The sequence below is a fragment of the Pithys albifrons genome, chromosome 21 (assembly GCF_047495875.1).
Source record: "Pithys albifrons albifrons isolate INPA30051 chromosome 21, PitAlb_v1, whole genome shotgun sequence".
Lineage (NCBI taxonomy): Eukaryota > Metazoa > Chordata > Aves > Passeriformes > Thamnophilidae > Pithys > Pithys albifrons.
The window spans coordinates 3814648-3841599 of NC_092478.1; the positions used below are offsets into that span (position 1 = coordinate 3814648).

The following is a 26952-nucleotide window of genomic DNA, read 5'->3' on the forward strand; positions in this document are numbered from 1 at the left end:
ACCCAAACACTTCCCTGACAAGTCAAGATGACATTGCTGCAGATTGAAACACACTCCATACCCTGTTTACTGGGAACACAGGAACAGCAAAATACCTTTTTCCATATCTTCTAAACACTCAGATTGATTCTCAGTGACTACACCCCACTGTACTCCCAGAAAGCTGCATGTACGATCAGCGTTAACAACGCTCTCCTATTACACTGAATTATACTTTTAACTTGAAAAAACCTCTAATTTGCTTGCATGAAACATCACAAGTTGTATAATCATCTGCTGCTTGTGCCTATTGAGACTAGAACGTGGAGTCTGAAATAAGATAGATAATGATCATTTTCATCCTGCAGTAGTTGTCATATTAAATATAAATGAAGTGCAGAAGTACTATTAAATACAAGAAAGACCTAATGTTAAAATAATGATAAGACTAGGACATGAGATAGGAACAGGCAGGTAATTCAGAGTTACAAGTGATATTCAGGCTTTTTATTTTTTTGTTTTGCAGTCTACTTGTCTATCTTTTGACTTCTCTGAGGAAATGCTGGGACATATTAATAGGCAACCAAACAGATCTGGAGGACTTCTGGTTTGTTACTCATTCTCTGCAAATGATTTTTAAAGGCAACCATGTGTTTCTCTGCTATCAGTGTCAAGCCTGTATCTGGCTTGCAAGGAGGAAAAAAAGGGCAATGATTTCTTTTGTCTGTTAAAGCTGCTGCTTAGAAGTAGACTAAATATCACTTAATTGCATATTTACATTTAAATACTCCTATTTCTCCTTTGGCAAACAAAAATCAAAATAATCTGGCTGCTCATCTGTGTTACCTGCTCACCCAGGCCCAGCTGGAGTCCTGTAAGAGCTCTGTGTGCCCACAGGTCCCACCAGCAGTGCCAACCTCCCAAACAGCAGCACTGCCTTTATCTGGAACCACACAGAGGGGGCAGCAAGCAGGAGTGCAGGGGATCTGCTCAATATTCTGAGCTGCCTTGACTGGATTTAGAGGTGTAATTCTCATTTTTGGATAACCAGTGAAACCTGGAGTGAGTTCAAATTTACTTCCAGCTCCTCTGGCACTGAGAGGAGCGAGAGGCAGAAGTGGGAGCTCTGGGCAAAGCTGGTCCCACACACAACTCCACTGGCCCTCCAGGTTTGCTGCCTCTGTGTTTCCTCTGCTGATGCTCTCAGTGATATGAAATAATTTCTGAGAGTTCCTGTGATCCAGCTGGACCTGCAGCCCTGGAGAGAGCTGGATCACCACGGAGCCAAGTGACCTCTGTCCTTCCTGGGGTCTGCTCCAGCCACCAACCCCTCAGGAGCTGAACCCACCTCCAATCCCAAAGGGACACCCTTCCCTTGCAGTTAAAATATGACTCCAGACAGCTATTTTTATAGCTGTGAGCAGAAATTGAAAGAGCTGTACTGCAGGAATGTCAGAAACCTGTAAGAGTCAGTAAATATTTTCTCTCACCACATCAGGTGCCTTCTGGATCTGCGTAGCAAGTTGGAGAGATTTGTTGGCTGATGAGAGTTGCTCCCTTAAGGTCTCTGCCTCTCTCTGAGCCACCTCTGCCCTCTGAAGGAAATGAAAAGGGGTGAAAAGAGAAAGTACATTCAGTTTAACAACTGACAATTATTACAAGAACATTCATCAATTCATGCCTGACTGAATATAATTGATTTTCCTAAACACTCAACCTAATAAATGTTAGAAAAAAAACATAGAATGTGATGGATTTTTATTTTAAACAGTACAAGGAAGAAATAATTGAGCGATTATGACAGTAATTTAACGCTAGGAGCAAGGAATCCCCTGCTGATACTAATGCTGCGGCCCACTGAATTTCCCAGACTGAATAAATACAAGTGGAAATGGAGTCTTTTTATTCAATTTCTTTCTATTCTCATAGACCAAGCAGATTTTATTGCAAGGCTCCTCATGGGAATAATTCTCACGGGTAAATGCTGAATTAAAAGATATCCTGACCACTCTCTCAAACACACATACAATGTTGTGGGCTGTCTTTCTGCAGTTATTATTCCCCCAAACATGAACTGTTAAGATTCTGTTCTTTCACCAGGTCTATTTATTCAACAATATTTAACCTTAAAGTGACAATTCTGCACAGCTCAGTTATCAGCTGCTGAGGATTTATGCAATAGCTGATAAGCCTGTGGTCAAAATTCCCACCTAAATATTGGAGAAGAACAGAAAGGAGAAAGGCAGAATAATGAGGAAAAACTGTCTGTACAAGAGTTTGGGGAGAGACAGATGGATCAGTAACTTCAGGCAATAAATAGCAGCAAAGTCCTTTCCATAACTGTCTGCAAGCTTCTGTTACAAGTGGAACAAAACCTGGTTGCTTTACAGTATATCCTCCTCCTGGCCAGACTGTCTTCTCTCTTTGTTTAAAAAAACATGTATTTTATTGTTACAAAACCACACTGCCAACCTCCTCGAGTGATCCCAGCTTTTCACCTGGGCTGCTCCATGCAAACCATGCTGTGCATGATCATCGTTTTTTGGCAGAAAATTGCCCAAATACTTTTCCATCTCCACTTGGAAGACCTGTCACCAGCTCTTCCAAACCCATCAGCTGCTGCCAGGGAAGGTTAAAACTTTCCTTGACCAGCTTTTCCCCTTCACACTGATGGGTCCCTTCCTTTGCAGAATGGGAAATTCCCACTGCTGTTTTTAAGCCACCCAAAGGGCCACATTTTGTGTGCCAGACTCTTTGCTAATCCTCTGAAGAACCTAAGCCACCTGAAACAGCAGATAGAAAACATACAGCAAATATAACATCTACAGTGAATATAAAACCTAGAGTGAAAATATAAAATCTATAGGGAATATAAAATCTATAGTGAATATAAAACACAGAGTGAAAATATAAAATCTATAGGGAATATAAAATCTATAGTGAATATAAAATCTATAGTGAATATAAAACCCAAAGTGAAAAATATAAAATCTATAGCAAATATAAAATCTATAGCAAATATAAAATCTATAGCAAATATAAATCTATGGTAAATATAAATCTGTGGTAAATATAAATCTACAGCAAATATAAACCTATAGCAAATATAAACCTATAGCAAAGACAAACCCTATACCCTTGTGTGTGTGTGGTCTTTGACTTCCTCACCAGTCAAAGCAGAGTCTCTGCATGTTTAATCAATGAATAAACTAAGAGCAATCAAATCCTAAACGCATCATCTGTGCTATTTGCTCACAACATTGTATTAAATGATTTTGCACAGGTTCTCCAGCTGTAATTAAAATGTGATTGTGAAAAGTACAGTGACGTGGCTCTAATAATCCGAGCAGGGCACACAACCTATTGTGTGCTTGGGAAAAAATGGTAACAGCACTAAAAGGGCACAAAAAGGGAAATTTATGTTCTTTATGCAGCTGGGTAATAGTAGGATAAATACTGAGCTAACAAAACACATTGAGATAAATTATTTTCTTGTACTTTATTAGATGGGGAGCTACATATATTGATCTAATAACTGCGAAACAACTCCAGCAAAGCAGGACAAGTTACTGCACTGTGGCACTTGCTCTTGCATCTACTGCTGTCTAAGTAATGGGTTTTGCAGCCTTGAGCAATCCTGCTGATGGCTCCCATTCACTGCAGCTTTGTTTGGAGCCTCTACTCGGTTTGCATGCGAGCAAACCACACCGGGCATTGCTCAGAGTGCTCCATCTGCATACACAGTGAGCTGTCAGCTGCCCTTTCTGCACAGCCTCCCCAGCCAATTCCCAACACCTGTTGTGATCCTTGCAACAAAACCCGACAGGATTTCACACTAGGCATTGTTAAAAATGCATCAGAGCCAACTTTGGGCAATTCTATTTGGGAAATACTGGTCAATTTTCCTCCCTTTTTTCTTTTTTATGGAAGCTTTTTAGAAGCAGAATTATAGATGTGCTCAGTGTCTGGAAAGCACTTTTGGGTGCTATTGCAATATAAATTATAAATGAAACACGAAAACCTATTAAAAGAACAGTAGTTTTAGATTTGAGCACTTCCAAGTTTGGAAAAGCCAGCCCCAAGTGCAGGGGTTTGGGAGGTGGGATGGCACCACTGCTTTTTCCCAGCGAGTTCCTCTGCTCCATCCAACTCTGGGATGAATATTCCTTGGTGAATGGACCTTTTGCTCTGTCCTTGTTCCTTGTGTGACCTCTGCAACTGCCAACTGATCCCACCCTGCTCTACCTACAGGACCAATCACTTCTCAGAGGCTGTGCCCCACCACCAAAGGATCTCAGTGCTTCAGAAACATTAATAAATGCACTGGCACTACCTCCATTAGGAGCTGTTTGGGTTCCCCAAGCCCCTGGCACATCACTCTGCATGGCAGCACCGACCACAGCGCGGCATGAGCTGCCCCTGCCCATTCCTCACCTGCACTGAGACCCCCACAAGTGGTTGAGGTGCTGCTCCCCTGCCAGACTCCCTGGATTTGCCTCCTGGACTCCCACCCTCCCTGCTTGTCACTCTGTCCCCTTCCTAATCCATTCTGGCTCCTGGAAGCATCGTTTGTGTCTTCTCTGAGCTCCACAGAGCCTTTAGCTCCAGGCAGGCAAAAGCCAACTCAGACCTCACAAAATGCAATGAATTCCCACAAACTTCCAGAATCAGCCTTACCCCCACGGCCTCCTCCTTCCTCTTTTCCTCGTTGCTTCTTCTCCAAAAGTCTTCACAAAATGTCCTCCAAGTGTCCCAGTGCTTCTCTCCACTCCCTGCCCACCATGAGCCCCTCTCCCTTTCCTGCTCCCACCCCGTGTCCCGTATCCTGCAGGAGCAGCCTGGGGGAGTGTCTCCTGTGCCTGTGCCCCCTGCCAAAGTGGCACAGGACCTCACACCCCACCCAGGAGAAGGGCAACCTGGCTGGTTAATGTTCACCCAGTGACAGACTGCGGCGTGCCCGGGACAGGCACCGACAGCAAAGCCGACAAATTCAAACCAGACTCTGTGGAGTTTGTGTCAACTCTCTTTTTCCAGACTCTTATAGGCTGGCCAAACTTGGGGCTTTTTTTTTTGTTTTGCTTTATTTATTTTTTTTTCTTATTTTTCTACTTGAAGCAACAGATGATACAACCCTGAGAAAAAAGCAAACCCTCCTTCCTCGAGTGCCAAGTCGCTTCTATTAAATCCGGGCACAGCAGGCTCCTCACCAAAACAGCAAGAAAAACTCATAACATGTGGGGAAATGCCTTTTTTTCCCTCCCCTAATCTTGTTCTTAGAAATGGTTGAACAATTTTTCCTGAAATAAGAAAAGAGAGCACAGCCAGAGACGGGCGCCCAGTATGGAAAATGGCTAAACCCAAGGAATCTTGCACAACTTGGAGCCACTGGGGAGTTCACACAACCTTCTGTTTGAGTGAAACTGTCCTTCTTCAGCTAAGAAATACGTATTTGGATACAAAGAATCACAGAGTGGTTTGGGTTAAAAGGGACTTTAAAGACCATCCAGTGCCACCTCCTATCATCTTTCACTATCCCAGGTTGCTCCAAGCCCTGTCCAACCTGGCCTTGGACACTCCCAGGGATGGAGCAGCCACAGTTTCTCTGCCCAACCTCTGCCAGGGCCTGCCCACCCTCCCAGGGAAGGATTCCTTCCCAATATCCCACTTAACCCTGCCCTCTGGCAGTGGGAAGCCATTCCCCTTGTCCTGTCACTTCAGGCTCTTGTCCAAAGTCCCTCTCCAGCTCTCCTGGAGCTCCTTGAGGTACTGGATATGCCACAGTTGCTTTTCACCCATCAGTGCTCAAACTCTTGGTTTCTTCCTTCTAAATCCTATGCAAAGCCTTGAAAACCCCCAATGACCAGTGGTAGTCACACCAGTGGCCTTGATGAAGCTCATGCAAATCCAGCATTTTCTAAAAAACCCCATTTTTCAGTCCTACTATTCCTCCTAATTCCTATACCACTGTTTTTCTAGCACAGAACTACCTCCCTGGTAACAAGATATTTCAAAATGCTTTCATTCTGCTTCATCCAGCAGGTAAATATTGTTCTGCTCACAGTGGAGCCAGGAGGTCACAATCACAACACTGCCATGTGCTTTCCAATTAAAAAAAAAGGGAAAAAAAAGTGCCTTCCACAATGTATCCAGTTTAAATTATTCTCCTTGTTTCCTGACAAGATAATGAATAGCATGAACCGAGTGCTCTCCTACTTCCAGTAAAATGTTAATTTGATCAAAGACCAGTGGGGTGAACAGCAAAATGAGATACTTACATGAAAAAAAAGTATAACCTTTCCCTTAAAGTCCCACCAGCCAAACTAGATTTCCTTACTCCATGCTAAATTCAGAGCTGGATGTGGGAAAATCTTCCTGTGGGCGACGAGTGGGAATTAGCACAAGTAATTCTGCTGCAGTTAATGAGCCTGGTCGTGGCAGGAATCACCACGCTTGGAGCTGACATTCATCCTTGCAAGCTGCTGCAAAGCTGAGTTTCTCAGAGTATGAGATCAATTAAAACACACTGGTTCAATGTGCTTTAATTTTCTAACTTTTCAGATCTAAAAAATTCATTGGAAAAAATCTTTAAATGCCACCGACTTCCACAGAACAGCAGCAAGGTTAGCAGGAAATCAGGGAGTGAAGGATCCTCCAGGGCTCTGGCACCTATTTTTTCCAACAACGGAGAATTACTTCAAAAAACCAAAAAACTCCACCAACCAGAAGAGGTTGGGTTGTCTTCACTCTTGTCTCCAGGCTATTGCACTTTCCTCTGTGCACTGCAAGGCTGCCAGATCAGTGTATTCCCAGCTGAAAGCCAGGCATTTACAGGAAACCCATGTCTTGCATGAAAATAATATTAAACATATTTTACCTTTATACAGCACTTCTCTGAGCAAGGCTCTCAATGCCCTTTGTAAAGTAAATGTTATTATTCCCATTTCACAGACACTGAAATCTCAGGATTTAGTGAGTGACCTCATCATCTGCCATAAAGCAGCACAACCTCACTGGGCTCACAGAGTGGGCTGGGTTGGAAGGGACCTTAAAGACCATCTCAGTCCATCCCCAGGGACACCTTCAACTATTCCAGGTTGCTCCAAGCCCCGTCCAACTTGGCCTGGGACACTTCCAGGGATGGGGCAATTCCACAGGGCTTTGGCACACCAGGAGAGTGGAGCATCCAGTTCACTGCCAAGGGAGTCAGAAAGAAAAGCAAATCCTGTGGCAGTGTCTGTGTGAGCCCTGGGGCAATGAGGGAGTCCTGGCACCTTCCATGGCACCCTCCCCTTCCTCATGGCAGCACAAACCCAAGGATGCCTCATGGTGGGTGTGGATACCTCGGGTGGGTCAGAGAGACCCTCCCACAGCCCCAGCACTACCTGTATTGTGCTGCATTTGTGTTGCTAAGTGAAAAGGAGCATTTATTCCATCTGCTGCTCAAAAACATACATATTTTATGGCAATCTCACTTAGCAGAAGTGTCTTTTCAAACCAGTTTCCAATGTGATTTGTTGGAGACAGGAAGGTGCCATACCCAAGGAAATAAAAAATAATCTTGAGAACAGCATTTCTGCTAAAACACCCTGGTGAGGTTTTCTTTCTACTTTTATAGCACTGTTTTATGTATTTTAGTGGAATTTGGCTCCAAAAAATGCTTAAAAATTCACTAACCCTTCCTCTACACACCTTAAAATCCAACACAGCATTTCTGTGGAATGAATGTACCAATCCAGTCCAGATTCTTTAATAAATGGTTCTGTATTTTAGAAAGAACAGTTGCTCTTTTTTATTGATCATATAAGTTTCTATATTTTACTTTCTTTCCCCAGAAAAAATAGGAAGTAGAAATCTGGGAGCACTGTCAGCACTGCAAAGACAGAAAAAAACCTGATGGAAACATTTTGCTTTTCCAAAGGGATAACAGAAATAAAAAAATTAATTCTTCTATACCTTATACAATATAGTCCACAAAAAAAAGGCTCATGTTCTCTTTCTGTTATGACTCCCAGAATCTGAGGGTACCTATATCTGAGCCTGCTTTTCAAGCATATTTCCTCCTCCTCCAGATTAAAACAACATAACCCAGGATCAGCCAACTCTAACCAAGGTTCTTCTCTTCTTCTTTTAAAAGTGAAAAAGCACTTTTTTTTTTCCCAGGAAGACTAAATTACAAAGCCTGTTAGATATTTTTTTAAACTATGTGATCAATGTATAAATCCAGTAAACAGATTTGGACACATCAATGATGTGAAACCACAAACTTAAGACTCAAAACGTGTCATCCCAAAAGATTTGTGACTTACTGTCATAGACACTTATGGGAAAGGTGTAAACTTGAAAAGGTGCAGAAAAGTGTTAACCATAAATATTTCTGTAAAATAAACAGTCACACAACTGCAACTGCTGTGACTGCAGAAAAGTACAATGGAGCTTCATTAACTTCCCTGATAGGAAATTAGAATATTCTGGGAATCAGACAATAAAAAATTCAAAGATGCTGTATCCCAAACTTTGATAAATCATTTATTTTGACAAGTATGGGTAGTTTAGTTTTAATTATTTATTCTTATACTTCCGAGCATATCAGAAAATATGCAGTGATTTATTGTGCAAAATGAAATCTTAATAAAACAAGTCCCTTCCCCAAACTGCAGCATTATTAAATCTTCATGGAAATGTGAGGGGAACTCATGGGTTAGTTTTGTTGAAGAGTTAGGTAAGTGATAGTAATCCATTCCTATTGTATTGAGCTCTACTGTGGCTTGAGTCCTGTACAGTGACACAGCCTCAGGATAAGGAGAGGACTGGAGAGGGATGCTGGACCCACAGGTCCTCTGCTGTCTGGCAGATGATGCAGCTGCATCCCACCATGAAAGCAAAAATTTCCTTCAGATCTTACACCCTTCCTAAAGCTCCCTGCCATGAGCTCATGGCTCCTCTCGAGGCAGCTGGAGGTGAACCTGCCCTTTTAATGCACTATTCTTGCCCTTTTTTCATATAAAAAAACTTCCAGGACTTTCAGGTGGAAGGGTCACCACTGACACCCACTCGCCCTCCCAGTGGGTGTCCTTCCCTTACCCTGAGCTTGGGCAGTCGGAAAGGACCAGTCCTGCCATCAAACCCCACTCCAGGTGTGGATTAATTACAGAATTGATTGGGTTGGAAAAGACCTCTGAGATCATCAAGTCCAACCCTTGGGCCAACTCCAGTCCCTTTACCAGATCATGGCACTCAGTGCCACGGCCAAGCTCAGCTGAAAAACCTCCAGGGATGGGGAATCCACCCCCTCTCTGGGCAGCCCATTCCAATGCCTGAGCACTCTCTCTGCAAAGAAGTTTTTTCTGCTCTCCAACTTCAATTTCCCCTGGCAGAGCTTGAGCCCATCGTGCCCCCTTGTCCTATTGCTGAGTGCCTGGGAGAAGAGACCAACCCCCACCTGGCCAGAACTTCCCTTCAGGTAGCACCAAGCTCCTGGATCAGCAGCCAAGGAAGGGGCTGTCACCCCAGTCACCTCCAGCACCCACCTCTGCCCCAGCCTGCTCTGCCCAAGTGAGGGATTCATTCCTCCCACTACCCTGGTTTTGGGGAAAATTCAGTGTCTCCCTTGTGTTAATGACACAACGGAGAGAGACGGAGCTTTGCGGTCACTACCCCTTCTTTCTAAGCAGAAAATTGCAAAGCTCACTGGTATTTAAAGGTAATTATTTTGATGAACTAGTAATTTGTTCTGGAGAGGATAGCATGCAAACTAGCTCAGATAGCTCCTGCAGGAAAAGGCTTGAGGATCCAAATGAGGAAAACTCTGGGAGAAGAGAGGGGATGGAGCTGAAGGTGAGAAGAATGGTCCGTGTTCCACCCACCAGGACATGAGGGTGGGAGTCCCAATATCAGCTCTGTCCCTATGGCTTTTATCATCAGGCCAGGGACACCTGGAGCAAGGTCAGTGAGTACATCCAGCCCCTCATTCCTGCACAAGTGGAGAGGGAAATGACCCTCCCCACCTCCCAGGAGCCAGAGAGGTGCCCTCACACACAAGGGAAGTTCTAAAGTGCCAGCTCTGGATTAAAGAAGGGCAGTAACTGAGAAAGGGATTTTCAAGAAATATCAGCTATTTAAAAATTTACAGCAATTTTTTTTTCACGTTTTCAGTGGAAACATGTAAATTTCTGCTCCAAATCCCACTCTTTTGGGTCAGTGTTAATTCCAGAGGAGCAAAACATCACATCCAAATCAGCAAGGCAGTCTGTGCACAAAGCAGGAGTCGTGCTGAGCACTACTCTTTAAAGGTAGCCTTAATAATGGGGAATGAGCACTTACTGAAATGGTAAAAGGAAATGTTAATTTAACTATTAAATACATAATTAGGTTAAGTACTTGTTTCTGCAATTGTAACACTTCAGCCTGATGCAAACTCACTTTCTGGCCTGTGCAACAGATTTAATTTCTTCCACTTTTTTTTTTCAACTATAAAGAGGTAAAACACAGGAATTGCTGATACAAAGATTACTTAGATATAATTCACCAAAGTGTTTTATAAAAGTAAAGCATCACACAAGGCAAGGACTGTGTAGATGTTTCAGCAAATGAGCTGAGCTACTGCAGCAGCTCCTGCCCGTCCACTGGCAAACATTCCCTTCCCTTCTCCATCATCCACACACTCCCCAACACAAGAAAGACAGGAACCTGTTGGAGGGAGTCCAGAGGGGGCCACGAAGATGCTCCAAGGGCTGGATCTCTCTGCTCTGGAGCCAGGCTGGGAGAGCTGGGGGGGTTCACCTGGAGCAGAGAAGGCTCCAGGGAGACCTGAGAGCCCCTTCCAGTGCCAAAAGGGGCTCCAGAAGAGCTGGAGAGGGACTTTGGAATAGTGCCTGGAGTGACAGGACAAGGAGGAATGGCTTCCCACTGCCAGAGGGCAGGGTTAGATGGGATTTTGGGAAGGAATCCTTCCCTGGGAGGGAGGTCAGGCCTTGGCACAGGTTGGGCAGAGAAGCTGTGGCTGCTCCATTCCTGGGAGCATCCAAGGCCAGGCTGGACAGGGCTTGGAGCAACCTGGGCTGGTGAAAGGTGACCCTGCCCATGGCAGGGGGTGGCACTGGATGATTTTAAGGTCCCTTCCAACCCAACCCATTCCCTGATCTCAGTGCTGAGGCTTCTCCCATGTTTTGTAGAGTTGCCTCAATTTCTTAAATGCCCAGAAAACAAAGCCAGCCCCTTCCTCCCAAAGCTGAGCTCAGTGGACACAATGAATGGCCAGACAGTTGCAAGAGCTGCTTTTTGGGAGGGGATGGGACTGCAGCAGCCAGAGGAGGAGGTGCAGGAGGGGGAGGCAGAATCCCCTCTGCTGGGTTTACAGTAGCTCAGATGAACTGCACACTGATGTTTATGTACAGAGCCAGGTTTTACCAAATTAAAACCAAAGCAAGGGTTATGTACACAAGCAGTTCTAAATTTTGCCTAATTACAACAAAACCACCACAATAAAATAAAATAAAAAACCAAACAACCCACATTGCAGCTTTGTTCCAGTTAGACAGAAAAACAGCAATTCTGTGTAAATAAATATAATCCATTCTAGCATGGCAATGGGGAAATCAGAAATACCTGGTCTTTAACTACAACTCTGAGGAAAAAAAAACCCTACTGGGTAAATCATTGTTACAACTTGACAAAATGTACTGCCTTTGCAGAAATCACAAAAGAATTCTACCAAAACATCTTTAACACCTACATCATTTCTAAAAAGTCTACATATTTCCAAATAATTACTAGCACTTTCATAAATATTTAATGATGTCTACAAAAGTTCTTTGACAGAACTAAAAACCCACTGTGCAAAAACCAGTTTGCTTTTAGTGACTAAATAATCAACAACTTACAAATCTGTTTTGGGCTTCATTAAGCCATTGAGGGGCTGAAGTGTGTCCAGGGAAGGGGCTGGAGCAGGGAAGGGGCTGGAGCAGGGAAGGGGCTGGAGCTGGGAAGGGGCTGGAGCTGGGAAGGGGCTGGAGCTGGGAAGGGGCTGGAGCAGGGAAGGGGCTGGAGCAGGGAAGGGGCTGGAGCAGGGAAGGGGCTGGAGCAGGGAAGGGGCTGGAGCAGCAGGAGCAGCTGAGGGGGCTGGGGGGGCTCAGCCTGGAGAAAAGGAGGCTCAGGGGGGACTTCCTTGCTCTCTGCAACATCCAGACAGGAGGGGGGAGCTGGGGGTCAGTCTCTTCTCCCAGGTTAACAGGTGATAGAACAAGAGGAAACAGCCTCAAGTTGTTCCTGAGGATGTTTAGACTGGAGATTAAAGAAAAAGTCTTTGTCTAAAGGGCTGTCATGCCCTGGTGGAGGAATCACCATCACGAGAGGGGTTTAAAAGATGAGGCCCTTGAAGACCTGGGGTAATAATGACCTTGGCAGTGCTGGTTTAATGGTCACACTGGATGATCTTAGAGGGCTTTTCCAGTGTAAATGGTTCTATGATTTGTATCTTCCCAACCTCCCAAGAACTAATGGAGAAGCCAAGACATCTGCCAGACTTGCCACAGCTGCACCAGGGACTGTGGGGGCTGAAACCTGATCTGGCAAAAGCAAAACGACAAACCCAAACAGCAGCTGAAGGAGGGGGCTCATTTTCTACAGGATCAGTGGCCTCACCACCACTGAGGGCAGCACAAGGCACCAGCAGGACCAGAGGGAGCTGCCACTGTTCCCCCTGGAGGTGAGCTACTCTTAGCTGAGGTGCAGCTGGATTCTAAACCCATAACCTCAGAGATTTAAGACTGTAATCTCTGATTTTACCTGACAGAGGGTTTAATGAAGGGCACTGATAAGCAAATGCCTGGTTGAGGTTTCCCTCTGTGAAACCATCACCCTTTGCCTGTGCCACCTGCCAATCCTGCCTGTCCATGAGCATCTCCTTCATCACCTCAAACAGTCACTCAAAGCAGATTGGACCAGAAGGCCACTTTGCTTGGGTGTTGGGTTTGGATTTTTTTAAACTCATTATTTTAAGAAGTTCCACACGATTGTGCCACTTTGCCAGGAGTGAGTGCCCTGCAAGGGACCGTGGGAGGGACATTTCACAGTCTGCCAAATTACCACCAGCAGGAACAAATGACAATTTCTTTGTTGTCCTGACATGGCATGGTCTGATCCAACCCCTGACACAATTTAATACACCAATAAAATACATCAGAAAAGGAAGAGAAATGGAAAGTCTGGAGAAGTCCACAAAAGCTGCAGCCCTGTCACAGCCACAGGGCAGAGGCTTTTGAATTTGGGTAAGCCAAGGGACCAAGGATTTAGAAAGATAAAGCCAAGAATAACTAGTGGGAAATGTAAGTTTAAATTATTAGAAGGTAAATATATGGCAAGCACTGCTCTACTGTGCACACAATCCTTACAGAGCATCCCTAAAGAGCTGTATTTTGCTCTAAATTTGCATATTTTCTTACTCTACACAGTTACAACTGCTAAGTGCATATAAAAGAACTGTCATGAAATCCAGAAGAGAATTAAAAAAGAAAAACCCAAGTCACACTTAGAATTTTCTGGGGGGCCCATTTCAAATCCTACCTGATTTGCTCTTTCAAGGTCTGTCATGATCATCTCGATTTCATCAGCCCTGGGAGAACAAGAGAGCAGAAGTTCTGTTATCACATGGAGAACACCTGCTAGACAAGTTTATGCACAGCAACAACTGCAACATTCACACAAACAGTAACAATTTTCCATATTTATTTAGAAAAGGACACAGTAGGACTGATCAGCCCATCTTCGGACTGGTGAAATCCCCTTGGACTGGTTTGCAAGTCTCCAATTCCTTTCCCTGCTCCCTTTTTCCAGTGGAATAGGCATATTGATCTGACCATGCTCATTAGATCCTTGAAGGTCTCACTCCCCAAAATTCAGCACAGGGGCAGCAGCAGCATCTTTCTGACATGTTAAGTTGCTTTGCACGTGGTAATTATGGAGAAGTCAAAGACTACAGTTCTTCATCAGCTTCCCATACAAAGCAGTGTGCCTGTTTCCTCCTGTTTCAGTGTGCCTGGAAGTTTGGTTCTAAATTTGGCTAAAAAAAATCATCAAGTGGTCAAAGAGAGCGAGAAATTTAATTTTTACATTTTGTGGAAAAGAGTGGTTTGGATACAAATTTATCCAACTCTAAATTTAGACTTTTAATGGACTTTGCAAAGCTGAATAGGAAAGCCAAAGGGTTGAAAACTATACAAATAGCCAAGGAAAAAGAGATCCTTCAGATTCCTGGGTTAGGTGGCAGCTCCCAGACCTGACCCCTTGAAAATCAGCATTTCTAAGACTTCATTCACACAAATTGAGCCAATCCTTATGGAATCTTTTCTTATCTTCACAGAATCACAGACTATTCTGAGTTGGAAGGGACCTACAGGATCATCGAGTCCAACTCTTAAGTCAATGGCCCACACAGGGGATTGAACCCATGACCTTGGCATTATTAAAACCAAGTTTTAACCAACTGAGCTGATCTCCTGCTGAATCATGGGCAAATATTTCCCACTCAGGCTCTCACCTGGGAAAGGGACCAGGAAAGGGGCTGACAGACCTCAGGAATGTTCTGTATCAATATAATAAGACATATTATTCTCCCCAGACATCTTGCCTGTCTCGTGTCCCTGGACCATATGGAAGCAATAAACACCATCCTCATCTCCTCTGAACAGCAGCTTTACCAGCAAGTCCTTTTGCAATCTGCCAACACCAGAACGTCTGGGTTTTGGTTTTAATCTGTAGCAGATCATTATCAGGAAAAGCTGTGAAATGCTGGAATTCCCTTCCTCTGCCCATGCAGAAAAGTCAGGGTTTGTTTTCCTGCTGATTCCCACAGAAGATCCATTTCCCCATGCAGGTGTTTGTTAGGAAAGATGGTTAATTGAAGTACATCAGGGTTCTGGCCCTGGATCATTACACTGAATATTGACTTACTCTTCAACAGCATTTTAGGTTTCTGTGTGTACATTTAAGGAAATGCAGTAAAATATAAGAAGTAAATGTGCACGTATATAAATTAATGAAAAATTATTTTTAATTACAGCCTTTAATGCTGTTGGGGCAACATGAAGTGCCTTCTGAAAAAATCTTTTGGACAATAATGGAAAACAGATTAACATGTGTTTTCTTGTGCAGGAGAAGCTAAATGTGCTCTTACACTGGGAGAAATCCTGCACATGATGTTCTGAATTAATAATAAGTAATGGGCTTTACTTACTGAACTGAACAGCCACTGCCTGGGCAAAGGAGGGTTCAAGGAACAGCCCAAAGACTGCCCTGCACAAGTAACATCAGCCCACAGCTTTCCATCTCTTTACCCTCTGTAGTTGTGAAACATCCTTTGCTTTAGACTTCAGGACAAAAATGCTTATTAATGCACTATGAGAATTACAGTATTTCACATGGAACACACTCCCTAAAACCATCACCCCTCTGTGTATGTGTAGCAGAGGGAAGCAGAGAGCATCCTAAGCACCAAAAATAAACCTCCCAGCATTTTACAAATATTTTTAGCCAGGATAGTTTAATGATCCTCTTTGTATAAGCTCCTGCATTCAGCCTGAATTTATGTGTGACTGTCTCAGGTTATATGGAGCCAGGAGATGATGTCTGGATTATGTCAGATGCCTCTTGGATCAGAGCTGGGAATGTCCCATCCCATCCCAGCAGCAAAGCCACTTTCTGCTCCCTTCTCTGCAGGCTTTGGACAACACCAAAATCCCTGCCTTTCCTCCCAAACAGGGGGTGCCAGGTATCAGCCAAAGGTCTGGAACACTCAGGAATCTCAGGAAAGACTCAGGAGCACAAAGCCCTTTGGATCAGGAGAGGAAGAGCTTTGGGAGCAGGAGGGTGAGGGTTCAGTTCAGCCAAGGAAACTTTTCTTTCCTAGCAGAAAAGGTGACTCTGATAAAGAAAGGATGAGCATAAAGGGGTAGAATGTGAGGGGTTGGGACATATCCAAGGGCCCTCTGCCACCTCCAAAGGTGACAGTGGCAAGTGAAGGGGAGCCAAGCATAGGGAAGGTGATGGAGACAGAGGAGAGGGGAGGGAATAGAGGGATGTCCGAGGCCAATGGACTAAGGGGAGATGGGACCAAGAGCAGGAAAGCAGAAGAGCAGCCCAAGCTGCCAATAAAAGAGGCTGAAACACAAGATGGTGCCTGAAAACCAAGGTGGAAGGACTCAGGCCAGCCCTGCACTTCCAATGGACACAAGTATTAATTCTGGTATTTGTGAGCTGTTCTGGCCGGGGTCAGGATTTAAGAGCTCTATTACAGCACTGGGATACACAGACAATTACAAAAAAAAGCAACTGAGGATATAGAACACCATAAAAATGACATTTGTGCCCTTCAGCATGCACAGATAATTCTGACTGAATCCAGTAGAAGTGTCAAACTGTAGCCAAGGGCAAAATTGTCCCTTTGTCCTTGTACCCAGACACACCAGCTGACTGAGCCTGAACTCCCCTTTCCCTCCTACATTTTTTTCTCCCAAGCCTTTCCTTTCAGCACACCTAATAAAAAAGGATGTAACATCTCCAAAAAGATTCAAGCCAAACCCTTCCAGCCTCACAGTCTGCACACCAGTGGAGGGTAATGCTGCAACCATAAATGTTATCTTTAAGTAAAGTAATGAATTAAATTACTCTGTATTCTTTCCTAGCACAAGTGTCAACAGCATTCAGGAGCATCTTCAAAAGGAATTCAGGCTTTTCATTTTAAAAGCTCAACTACCACGTCAGTAGCTGGCACTCAGCAGCCTAAAATCACTTGTTTGAGAAAGTCTCTAATAGCAGCATTCACTGTTTGCTCAGCACAAGTATTTATTATAAAATAAATTACAGTTCTCACACCTTTTATGCACTCACAGAAACAGCCTGCATTGATTTATTGTTTATACAAAGCACCGTGCTGGATTCAGAGCTGGCAGGTTGGAGGCAGCTCTCTCTGCTCTCTGCATTAGTCCCACACAGGTCAGTTTTGATGTATTCACCAGCCACACCATTTGCTTATTTTCAGTCCCTTCCTATTTTGATGTTTCTCTTTATTTCAAGGAAACTCTTTGGCAGGCAAAGCCCCATCCAGCTCCAGGCTGATGGCACCTTGTCCTGCAGGTTTGCTTTGAACATCTGCTGGATAACTTGAAGGGCACAATGGCCAAATTCATGGAATCACAGAAGCCCAAAATAGTTTGGGTTGGAAGGGACCTTCAAGCTCATCTCATCCCACTCCCTGCCATGGGCAGGGACACCTCCCACTCTCCCAGGTTGCTCCAAGCCCTGTCCAACCCTGAACACTTCCAGGGATGGGGCAGCCACAGCTTCTCTGCCCAACCTGTGCCAGGGCCATCACCCTCACAGGGAAGGATTTCTCCCCCAGTGCCCAATCTCAATCTCTTCTGTTTTACTTTAAAATGGTCCAGCAAATCCATAACTACACAGACCCTCCATTTCTGCCCAAAATAATCATCCCATGTGAACCACACTCAGAGGATGGTGAAGCAACACATGTCTTGGCCTCCTGTGAGTGTTTGGATTCTCCTCTCAGCCCCAGAGCTGAGGGCAAGGAGGGACCCCCCAAAGTTCTGCCTTTCTCCAGGCAGAGACAGACAATGAGGGGAATCAGCAGCAAGAAGACCTTTTGCTAAAATACACTGATACTAATGCTGGTCTGCACCAGATTTGTACTTTGCAACCTCAGATTAATCAGGGTTTGCTCAAGGGTGATACTTTCTTAACATTAAAACAGATCATGAGAGGAAAAAGAAGAGTGGGGGAAGGCTGTTTGCAGGAGCAAATCTTATCTACCCTTTGTTTTTGCATTCCACAGATGATATAATCATTTTTCTGCTCTGGTTTCTTATAATCTCTGTGCAGAGGAAAAGCAATCATGTAAGCAAGGCAGTTCTTCAGGGTGCATTACAGCCTGGTCTAAGTTTCAGCATTTTCAGGCTAAGGAATTTAGGAAATCAAATTTTCAGCTCAAGCATTTGGAGCTACAGAATCAGCAGCACCAAGGAAGAAGAATCTGAAGTGCTGGAGCAGCACGAGCATGAAATATTCTGTTATTTCTTCTCCTGGTGCTGTGTTTGAAGTGAGAAACAAAATGCATTAAAAGGTATAGATTTTACAATGTATAACCTTTCAGCAGTCATGGAACAGCCCTCAAAGCCAACATGCCATCCATAAAAAAGCAACTTAAGCAGTTAAAAAAAAAAAAAGGCAAATCACCCCAGTTTTGATTTCAATTGCTTATGGGAAATAAAAAGTGCAGAAAGGCTCAATTTTCACTCTGAGATGGAGATAACAGATTAGGTTTCAAGAGCATAACAAGCAAGTAAATCAAGGATTGATAAGGTGGAAGAAGCTCAGTTCTTCCAAATAAAATTAAATTGGATGAAACCCCCAAACACCATGAAGTTATTCACTTGCAAGCAAGAAGAATCCAGACTTTATGATTAAAATCCAGTTGATCCAGGCCCTTCATTTAGCTTAAAAAGGCAGAAACAATTCCCTTTTTATTAACATGACAAGTGAATGGTTTGCCAAATCTTGTGGCTACAGCCCCCTAAAGATTCAAACTTACTCAACCTTGAAGGAAACTGCTGTTGGATTCTTCATACATGGAAGAACTGAAAAATACAGATGACACTTTGGAAATTGCAGGCAGTGGAGTGGCCAAGAAACTTCCCCACCAGGGCAGATTAATACTTTGGTTTGGCAAAAAACAAACTGCATTTTTTCCCACACATTTGTTTTCTTTAAAAACATGTAAAAGTTTACCAGTCCCAGCAAACGGGATATGGAGCCAGTGGGGCTTGTTAAAACCTTCTAATTACCAAAACATTTACACAGGCAATTTCAAACTAAAAGCAGACATTATCAGCTAATGTGCATTTATGTTTAATTAAGGAAAAAGAGAGAAAAATCCCCCTTGTACACATAGATCTGTGATTGTCATGGAGCAGATTTTGGCCAAATTAGGTAAATTCAGCTTCTTAAAATTACAGGCAGCATAACCCAGCACTTGGCTGGGCACAAAATATGAGTTATTTGGGACATTTGGGAAGGGAAGAAATGAAGGAGAAGGGACAAAGCATTTTTAAAAAGTTAAAAAAAAGGCAAAAAGAAGGGCATCGAATTTTTGTTTTTTTCAGATTTCAATGAAATTTTTATCAGGGTCCAGGAAGGAATTTCAGCTCACTACACAATGGCACAATTGCCTGCAGCCCAATGAGCACAGCACTCACTCAGGGCACAGGAGGATTCCAGCACTGCAAAATTCCATTTTTATTCTTCCTTTAAGCAAAACAGGATGACAAAATTTCCTCCCCCAATTTAAAGCTCTTCAGATGCCCCCATCCAATCCCTGCACCTCAGTGATCATCTTGAGGTCCCTGTGATTTGCTGCCGGATTTCTGGGAAAGAAAGAAACATTTTCTTTGAAGCCCTCAGAAAGTTTCTGATAGAAGGTAATATAAAAGCCCCCCGAATTTAATTTTTGTTGCACTTTATGGGTATCTCTGCACGCAGAGTTTAGGCATTTTTAGAACTCATAATGATCCAAATCCAGCAAACATCCACAAAGGATAAATTCCCCTTTGTTGCTAATACAAGATCGAAATGCAATAGGCAGAAGGGCTGTATAAATAATAAAATAAAAAGTGATTTTCGACATAACCAGCACAGGATGTCAAAGGGGAAGATCTCACTCACTTTTTACCACTAAGTTCTCAAATCTGCTTTTCAAATTGCAAGAGCTATAGGTTAATATTTTCTTTCAGAGAACCCTCTGAGGATCTTCAGATCAGATAATCCTTTTTCCAATGTCACATAAATCCAGGCCCCTTGTAAAAGAATTTCTCTGTTCAGGGATTCATAAATCCACCAAGTTTAGTAATGAATTGGGTGTTTCCTTTCCTAGCAACTCAACTGAGGAAAAAATCCTCTCTCTGCTAAGCAGGGAAACACTGAAGGCTTTAAATTGAGAGATCAAAGAAAGGTTCAGGTGCATCGGGTGGATCCATCTGGGAATGGGGGATTGTCCACTTTACACTGCCCAGACCCCTCTGTGCACACCCCCTGCACTAAATCAACTCCCTCCCTTAGCAAGAAACAGACTCAGTGCTTTTCCCCTCCTTTTTTTGGTTTTATTACATTAATTCCAGTCTCCTCTCCTCGCTGCCCCCACAGACACAGCCAGGCTGGACAAACAAACCTCGTGTAGAGATTTCTCATTAAGCACACCAGGCTCGGGCAGCCCCACCAGCTGCAGGTCTGAGCCTCAAATAAATGAGGTCCTGGGTGCTTGAGAGATGTCAAGTGATCATCAAATCATAGAATCATAGAATGGATTGGGTTGGAAAAGACCTCCAACCCTTGGTTCAACTCCAGTCCCTTTACCAGATCATGGCACCCAGCGCCACATCCAATCTGTGTTTAAAAACCTCCAGGGATGGGGAATCCACCCCCTCTCTGGGCAGCCCATTCCAATCCCTGAGCACTCTCTCTGCAAAGAATTTTTTTCTGATCTCCAACTTCAATTTCCCCTGGCAGAGCTTGAGCCCATCGTGCCCCCTTGTCCTATTGCTGAGTGCCTGGGAGAAGAGACCAACCCCCACCTGGCCAGAACTTCCCTTCAGGCACTTCCAGACAGTGCTGAGGTCACCTCTGAGCCTCCTCTTCTTCAGGCTAAACACCCCCAGCTCCCTCAGCCTCTCCCCACGGCACTTGTGCTCCAGTCCCTTCTCCAGCCTCGTTGCTCTTCTCAGTTGGATTGGAAGAGACCTCCGAGATCATCAAGTCCAACCTTGATCCAACCCCACTGTGATCACCAGCCCAGGGCACTGAGTGCCCTGGGCTGGTGATCACAGTGAGGTTGGATCAAGACATAGTGGATTCTCCGTCCCTGGAGGTGTTTAAAAGGACACTCAGTGCCACATCCAGTCCCTTCACCAGCCTTGTTGCTCTTCTCTGGACCCACTCCAGCCCCTCAATATCCTTTCTGAACTGAGGGGCCCAAAACTGAACACAGTTTTATTGAAATATTGAAAAAGGTTAAATAAACTGCTTGTAAAGCCTGGGATACTTGGACAACACAAGACAAGAATCATCACACTCGTTAGAGGGAAAAGACCCTGTGGAATAAAATGTTTTTCACTCTGTAGGAAAACTCCTTTCCAAGAAAACCTGCACTTTGTTTTCTCTTTCGTGGCTGAAGTCAGCATTTCAAGGACTAAAAACAAAATCAGGTTTGTAATTCTAAAGTTTTAAGGACACCAGAATTCAGCTTTAAACCAGTGATATACAAGGGGGCAGTTTCTAAAGACCAGCAGTATTTTCTTAATCATTTCTGGAGAGAAATTAATATGAGTGACATTAATTGATGTGCTCTGTAAAACACAAAGAGAAAAAACGAGAATTATATGTAAGAGAAATCAATTCCCACAGTGTCCCCCCCACACACACGACCTTGGCACACTTGGCAAACCAGAGAACACTCCATGGAAGGAGCAGGAACCAAGAAAAAGCATTCTGGGTGAATTAAAAAGCAGCCCAATATACAAATAGAGGATCCACCTTTTTGATCAGATGACAATACTGTTTTCTATTGGGGCACATATTTATGTGCTGCACCACAGTATGAATTTTGGCTCCCCAGACTGTTCAACTCTCCATTTAAACAGCTCTTACTCAGCTTTCACTGTGTTTTTGGCTCCCCAAACCAGATCTCTTGTGAACTCCATGTCCAGCCATCCCACTGTCCATTACAGAAAGGAAAAGAAAGGCAATAAACCCTTTTTCTCCTCATCAAATATTCCTTTTTCACAGTGTGTTTTTGCTTTACCCTGCAAAGTTCTATGAGCAGTGTTAAAACCAGTAATTAGGAGTGTCCAGATTTGGATTATTTTGGTTTCTTTCCAACTCAGACAATTGATGACAATCCTTTGGGCCACAGAGGAGTTAAAAAAAGAAGTGTTGAAACACAAGATAATTTTTGCACCTGAAATTTGCAGAAACAAAGGGATGTAAAAATCCATTTCCACCAACTTGTGAGAGAAATGGTGAGGAAATTTGGAAGCCCATGAGCTGTGGGCTCCAGAACTGCAGGTTGTCCTGCAGGTCCCAGCACTGGCAAAGAGAGGAGCCCCTGCAGCTCCTCCTGCTGAATCCTTCTGACCTACTATGGAGAATAGCAGAAAGGACTTTCTGAAGTTTCATTTTTGATGTATTTATGTCAGAATCCCACCCACATGAATGTCCTGGGACTGAGGTTCTGCACCAGCACCAGGACAAACAGAGCAGATTGGCAGGACTGAATCCTCAGGCTGGGAAATAAAAGCTCCAAGTTCAGAGGAGTCTGTTCAGACCAACATTCCCAGCTGCCCTCCTGGCACTGCCCTGGCAAGCAGGAGTTGCTGCCTGATCCCACACCAGGGCTCTGAGGGGTTTCTACCAATGCAAGATGACACAGATGCAACAAATTCCCAATTTCCTGGTGCCTCCTGGTACAAATTGAAAGCGCTCGCTGCAATTCCCCTCTCCTGACTTGGGCTGATTCAATAACACAGCAGAATTTAAACACAGGCACCCTTCCCTCTGCCTCCCCTGCACACAAAGCACATCAAACCCACGGAATTACTCCTGACTTGGCCTTGAGCAGCCAACACGATGTCAATTTTACATGTTTTATAAAGCAACAGCGTGTAGAAAGCAACTCAAATGCAGGTAATAGCAAGCATGTGACCCACAGAGCAATCAAAGACTGCCTGAAACTGTCATTCAAGGTTCAATCAGCCTCTTGCAGGAAAAATGAAACATCTGTGGCCCAGAGAATTAAGTTATGTATTGCATAATTCATCTGGTGTCTGCCACAGCAGCCATTTTAATGCTCTAGTGATAAACATGTTTGATTATTTTTGTTTTGTTTCCTGTCGCCTCTGTGGTATTTCTATTTATCCACCCATACCACAATGCAGAATGGAGATAACAAATATACAAAACAGTGTTAGAGTTGGCTGATAAGACATGGGAAATCAGCAGCCTTATTAATCACATCAAGGCTGCAGCATCATTAAACCTCACGTTCCCTGTAACTGTCCTTGTTTGGGGTCTTTTGGGTACACTCTGCAGTTACATTTGCTGATGAAACCTTTGGAATCCAAACCTTTGGAATGAGCTTTGAAGGTTTTTCTATTAGGAAAGCTGCTCTTCTTGTACACAAAGCAAGTTCCTTGCTGGTTCCCAGGTTTTCCATGCCCTCAGTTCTTTCTGATCCAACAGAACAGGAGGAATGTGCATCTCACACCAGACCACCGAGCCCTTTCCGTTCACCTACTCCACTTCTGGTTTGTGGTCCACCCTGGCAGAAACCCTAAACTAAAGCATCCTTTGCAAGTCATTTTGGTAAGTGATTGTTTTATTAACAGTGGCTCAGTTCACTTCACCCCCAGACTTGGGAATCCCAACACCTTCATAGAATCAGTTGGGTTGGAAGACACCTCCGAGATCATCAAGTCCGACCCTTAATCCAACCCCACCTGCCCTGCACTTCACTCACTGCCTTCCAGAACATTCCTCTGAAAAGCAGGTGAGAACTTTAAGACTCTGGGTCCATACCTGCTCCCTGGGTGCTCATTCCTGCTGCCAGGAGCTGAACATTCCTGCAGTGGGATCACAGTTTCACCTGGCACTGAATTTGCTACACAATTAAACAGAGCAGTGACCATTTGTGGGTCCAGAGAAGAGCAACGAGGCTGGAGAAGGGACTGGAGCACAAGTGCTGTGGGGAGAGGCTGAGGGAGCTGGGGGTGTTTAGCCTGGAGAAGAGGAGGCTCAGAGGTGACCTCAGCACTGTCTGGAACTGCCTGAAGGGAAGTTCTGGCCAGGTGGGGGTCGGTCTCTTCTCCCAGGCACTCAGCAATAGGACAAGGGGGCACGATGGGCTCAAGCTCTGCCAGGGGAAATTGAAGTGGGAGATCAGAAGGAAATTCTTTGCAGAGAGAGTGCTCAGGCATTGGAATGGGCTGCCCAGAGAGGGGGTGAATTCCCCATCCCTGGAGGTTTTTAACCTGAGCTTGGCCGTGGCACTGAGTGCCATGATCTGGTAAAGGGACTGGAGTTGGACCAAGGGTTGGACTTGATGATCTTGGAGGTCTTTTCCAACCCAATCCATTCTATGATTCTATGAAATTTAACAGATTTGGTTGGTACAAAGTTACACTCAACAGAAGCTTTGAACTGGCTGATGGAAGAAAACAAGCAGCAGGCTCTGCTGGGGGAGTCAGGCGTGTTCTTACCCATTTTCATGGTTTGGAGCCTGTGGGATGTGCCCAGTGAGCAAACCCTGCCTGGCACAGCAACCAGCACTGCTGCAAACCCGGGTTTGGGGGGAGCAGCCCCACCTGCCCCCTGGGGCTGCTCCCTGTGATGCTGCACAAGGAGCTGAGTCAGTGGGTAACACACACACATCCTCCCTAAGCCCCAGAGCAAACACAGCCCTGCTTCCCACCCATTGTTCCCACAGAGCTGTTTAGACAGTACCTGTTGTGACAGTATCAGCTGTCCCATCTGTGTCCTCAGCTGCCCCCACTGCTGCTTCCTCCTGCAGCACCTCCACATCCCTCTCTTACTCCCTGAATGTCACCTCTTCACCCCCAAATTGTAGGAATTACACACCATGGACCCTTCCAGCTACACAGCCATGGCTGGTGAACCTGCCAGTGGAGAGGAACTGCTGCCCCCTCACTCTGCCACCCTCAGATGGGTTTGTCTGTCCTCTATCCCCAGTTCCTCCAAGATTCACCAGAGCTCCTTGCCAGGGTTTCTAATGCTGGTAATTAGTGCCCAAGTCAATCACCAGCTTCCAAGTTAATTTAGGAGGGGAAGTGATGACCTGCAACCAAGCAGGCTGGCAGTAAAACACACCAGAGCCTCCATTTCCTTGGGAAAAGGGGTAAATTTGTGGTCCTGCAGGGCTGGGGGTGCCCAAACAGGCTGCTCTCCTACCCCAGCACAGCAGCACAACCTGCCAGGCTTCATTTCACTTGGAAAAAAAGGTGTAGCAAAGTGTAAAATAAAAGCTTCCTTAAAGACCAAATCTTAATAACTCTGCTGTTCTACAACTCACATAAACACTCTGTTTCTCCAAATAAATAAAATATTAAAAATCAAAATAACCACAATAATAGACAGATAGAGAGATATAGTTTGATGGAGCACCTGTAACAATTTACTTATTTTCACTGATGGACTTAAAATAGATAATTTACCCCAAATTAGAAACCCTAATTGCAGGCATCTTAAGTGTCATTCCATTTTATTGGAATGGCAATACCTTAAACTGAAGAATCAGCAGGAAGAATTGCCTGTGTTTTGATTAAAGATCCTCTAAAAATACACACAAATATTTTAACTTACTTAATAATGTCACTGGAGTTACAATGTTTGAAATAAGCACAAATGCCTTGGCAAGGATATGGGGCATTTTGCCTTTTTTTTGGTGGTTTATTTTTTTTTTAGAATCACCATGTCACATCTGAAACATCACTTTAGGTTTTGAGTAGTTACAACCCCAAAATGAACAATCTTCCCTCATGCTACCAATGCCAGAATCACAGATTTCTGTATGTTTGTTTTCTTTACAGCAAAAATAACCTCAAAGACTGGAGACTGTTCACAAATTTTACTATGGCAACATTCATATTCCAGACTGATCTTTAGGAGCTTCTTTCCAGAGACACCCAGCAACTCCTCTTCTCCTTAACCACAGAAAGGAGCCCAGCAATTTGGAAAATCAAGGTATCTATTAATTTCTTTACTTACTGGAAATATTAGTTTTCTGTTGCTAATGACAATTCCTCACCATTTCTGCCATATCACAAGTGGACAGTTTGTGCCATCAGTTCCTGCACCGTTTGTGCAAAGGTTTGAAACATTCCAAATAAAGCTTATTTAGTCTTGTGCTGTTTCCCCTGGGCTCAGCTCCTTTTATGGCCTCCAGCAGTAAATCAGTAAAATCCAGGGCACCTCACTCTGCCTCTGAAGTGTTTTCCAAACAGCCAGGATGGGACCAGACTTGCTGGCTGCGATGGCTCTGCCTCCTTCCCCCATGGCCTTCCCTGCACTTCCATCTGCCCAAGCCACAGCCTGAAGTTTGAAACAGAGGCTGATTTGGTGTTATAACAGACTTAAAAGGTGTGGGAGGGGAGGTTTGTATGGACAGGATGCATGAATACCTTGTAAAGCTCATTAAGGTAATCTATGGTGTTTTTTCCTTAATTTTTTTCCAAGAGATGGTCAATAATTAAGCTTTCCACAGGCCCTGGCCATGTAGGGTATTTTAGGGTATTTGGCAGAGCCAACCTTCCTGCAATCCCACTGCTATGAAGGTAGGAAGGCACAAGGGAACAGGAATTAACTAGAAAAAAATGTGTGTGTAAATGATAAATAATAACAGTTTAGTTAATACAGACAGTATGTTGACTGAAAAACAGGCACAAAAAGTGTTAAGATAAAAAGGCTTATCCATCATCCATGGCACAGGGAGATGGTTCAACACTGCCCTGGGTGAGGGTGGGCACAGACCTGGCAGGTCTCACCACCCCAATCCCTGCCTGGCTCTGCTGTGGCATCACTGACGACACAGCAGTGACAAAAATCAATCCAACAGGGAGCAAGACAAGTAAGTCTCATCTGTATCACAGCTAAAATATGTTTCTGATCAATAACAGAAAATTAACTCCCACTCCTTTGCCAAGAAAATAGATTATTTAATCAGAGTACAGAGCGATAGAGATGTTACATAACCAAGAGTAGCTCACTCTGCTGTATTTAGTGGCCACTGTCTTTTGGGGAAGAGGCCAAAAGTGCACCATTATCAACTGCAAGCCCTCCACTGAAATGGTTTGCTGATGAGTTAAGCTGGTCTGACACACTTAACACCAAGATATTGTGTATTTA

General features: G+C 44.2%; 1 protein-coding gene across 10 annotated transcripts in view; it reads right to left on the reverse strand.

The window, feature by feature from the left end:
- Positions 1–26952, reverse strand: part of CUX1 (cut like homeobox 1) — a 281953-nt gene that overhangs the window by 85593 nt on the left and 169408 nt on the right. For all 10 annotated transcript variants that reach the window (XM_071574850.1, XM_071574851.1, XM_071574846.1 and 7 more), the window contains exons 9-10: positions 13540–13588; positions 1470–1574 (exon numbers count right to left, since the gene is read on the reverse strand). In XM_071574850.1, coding sequence (XP_071430951.1) covers positions 1470–1574; positions 13540–13588 — 154 coding nt within the window. The remainder of the gene's footprint in view (positions 1–1469; positions 1575–13539; positions 13589–26952) is intronic.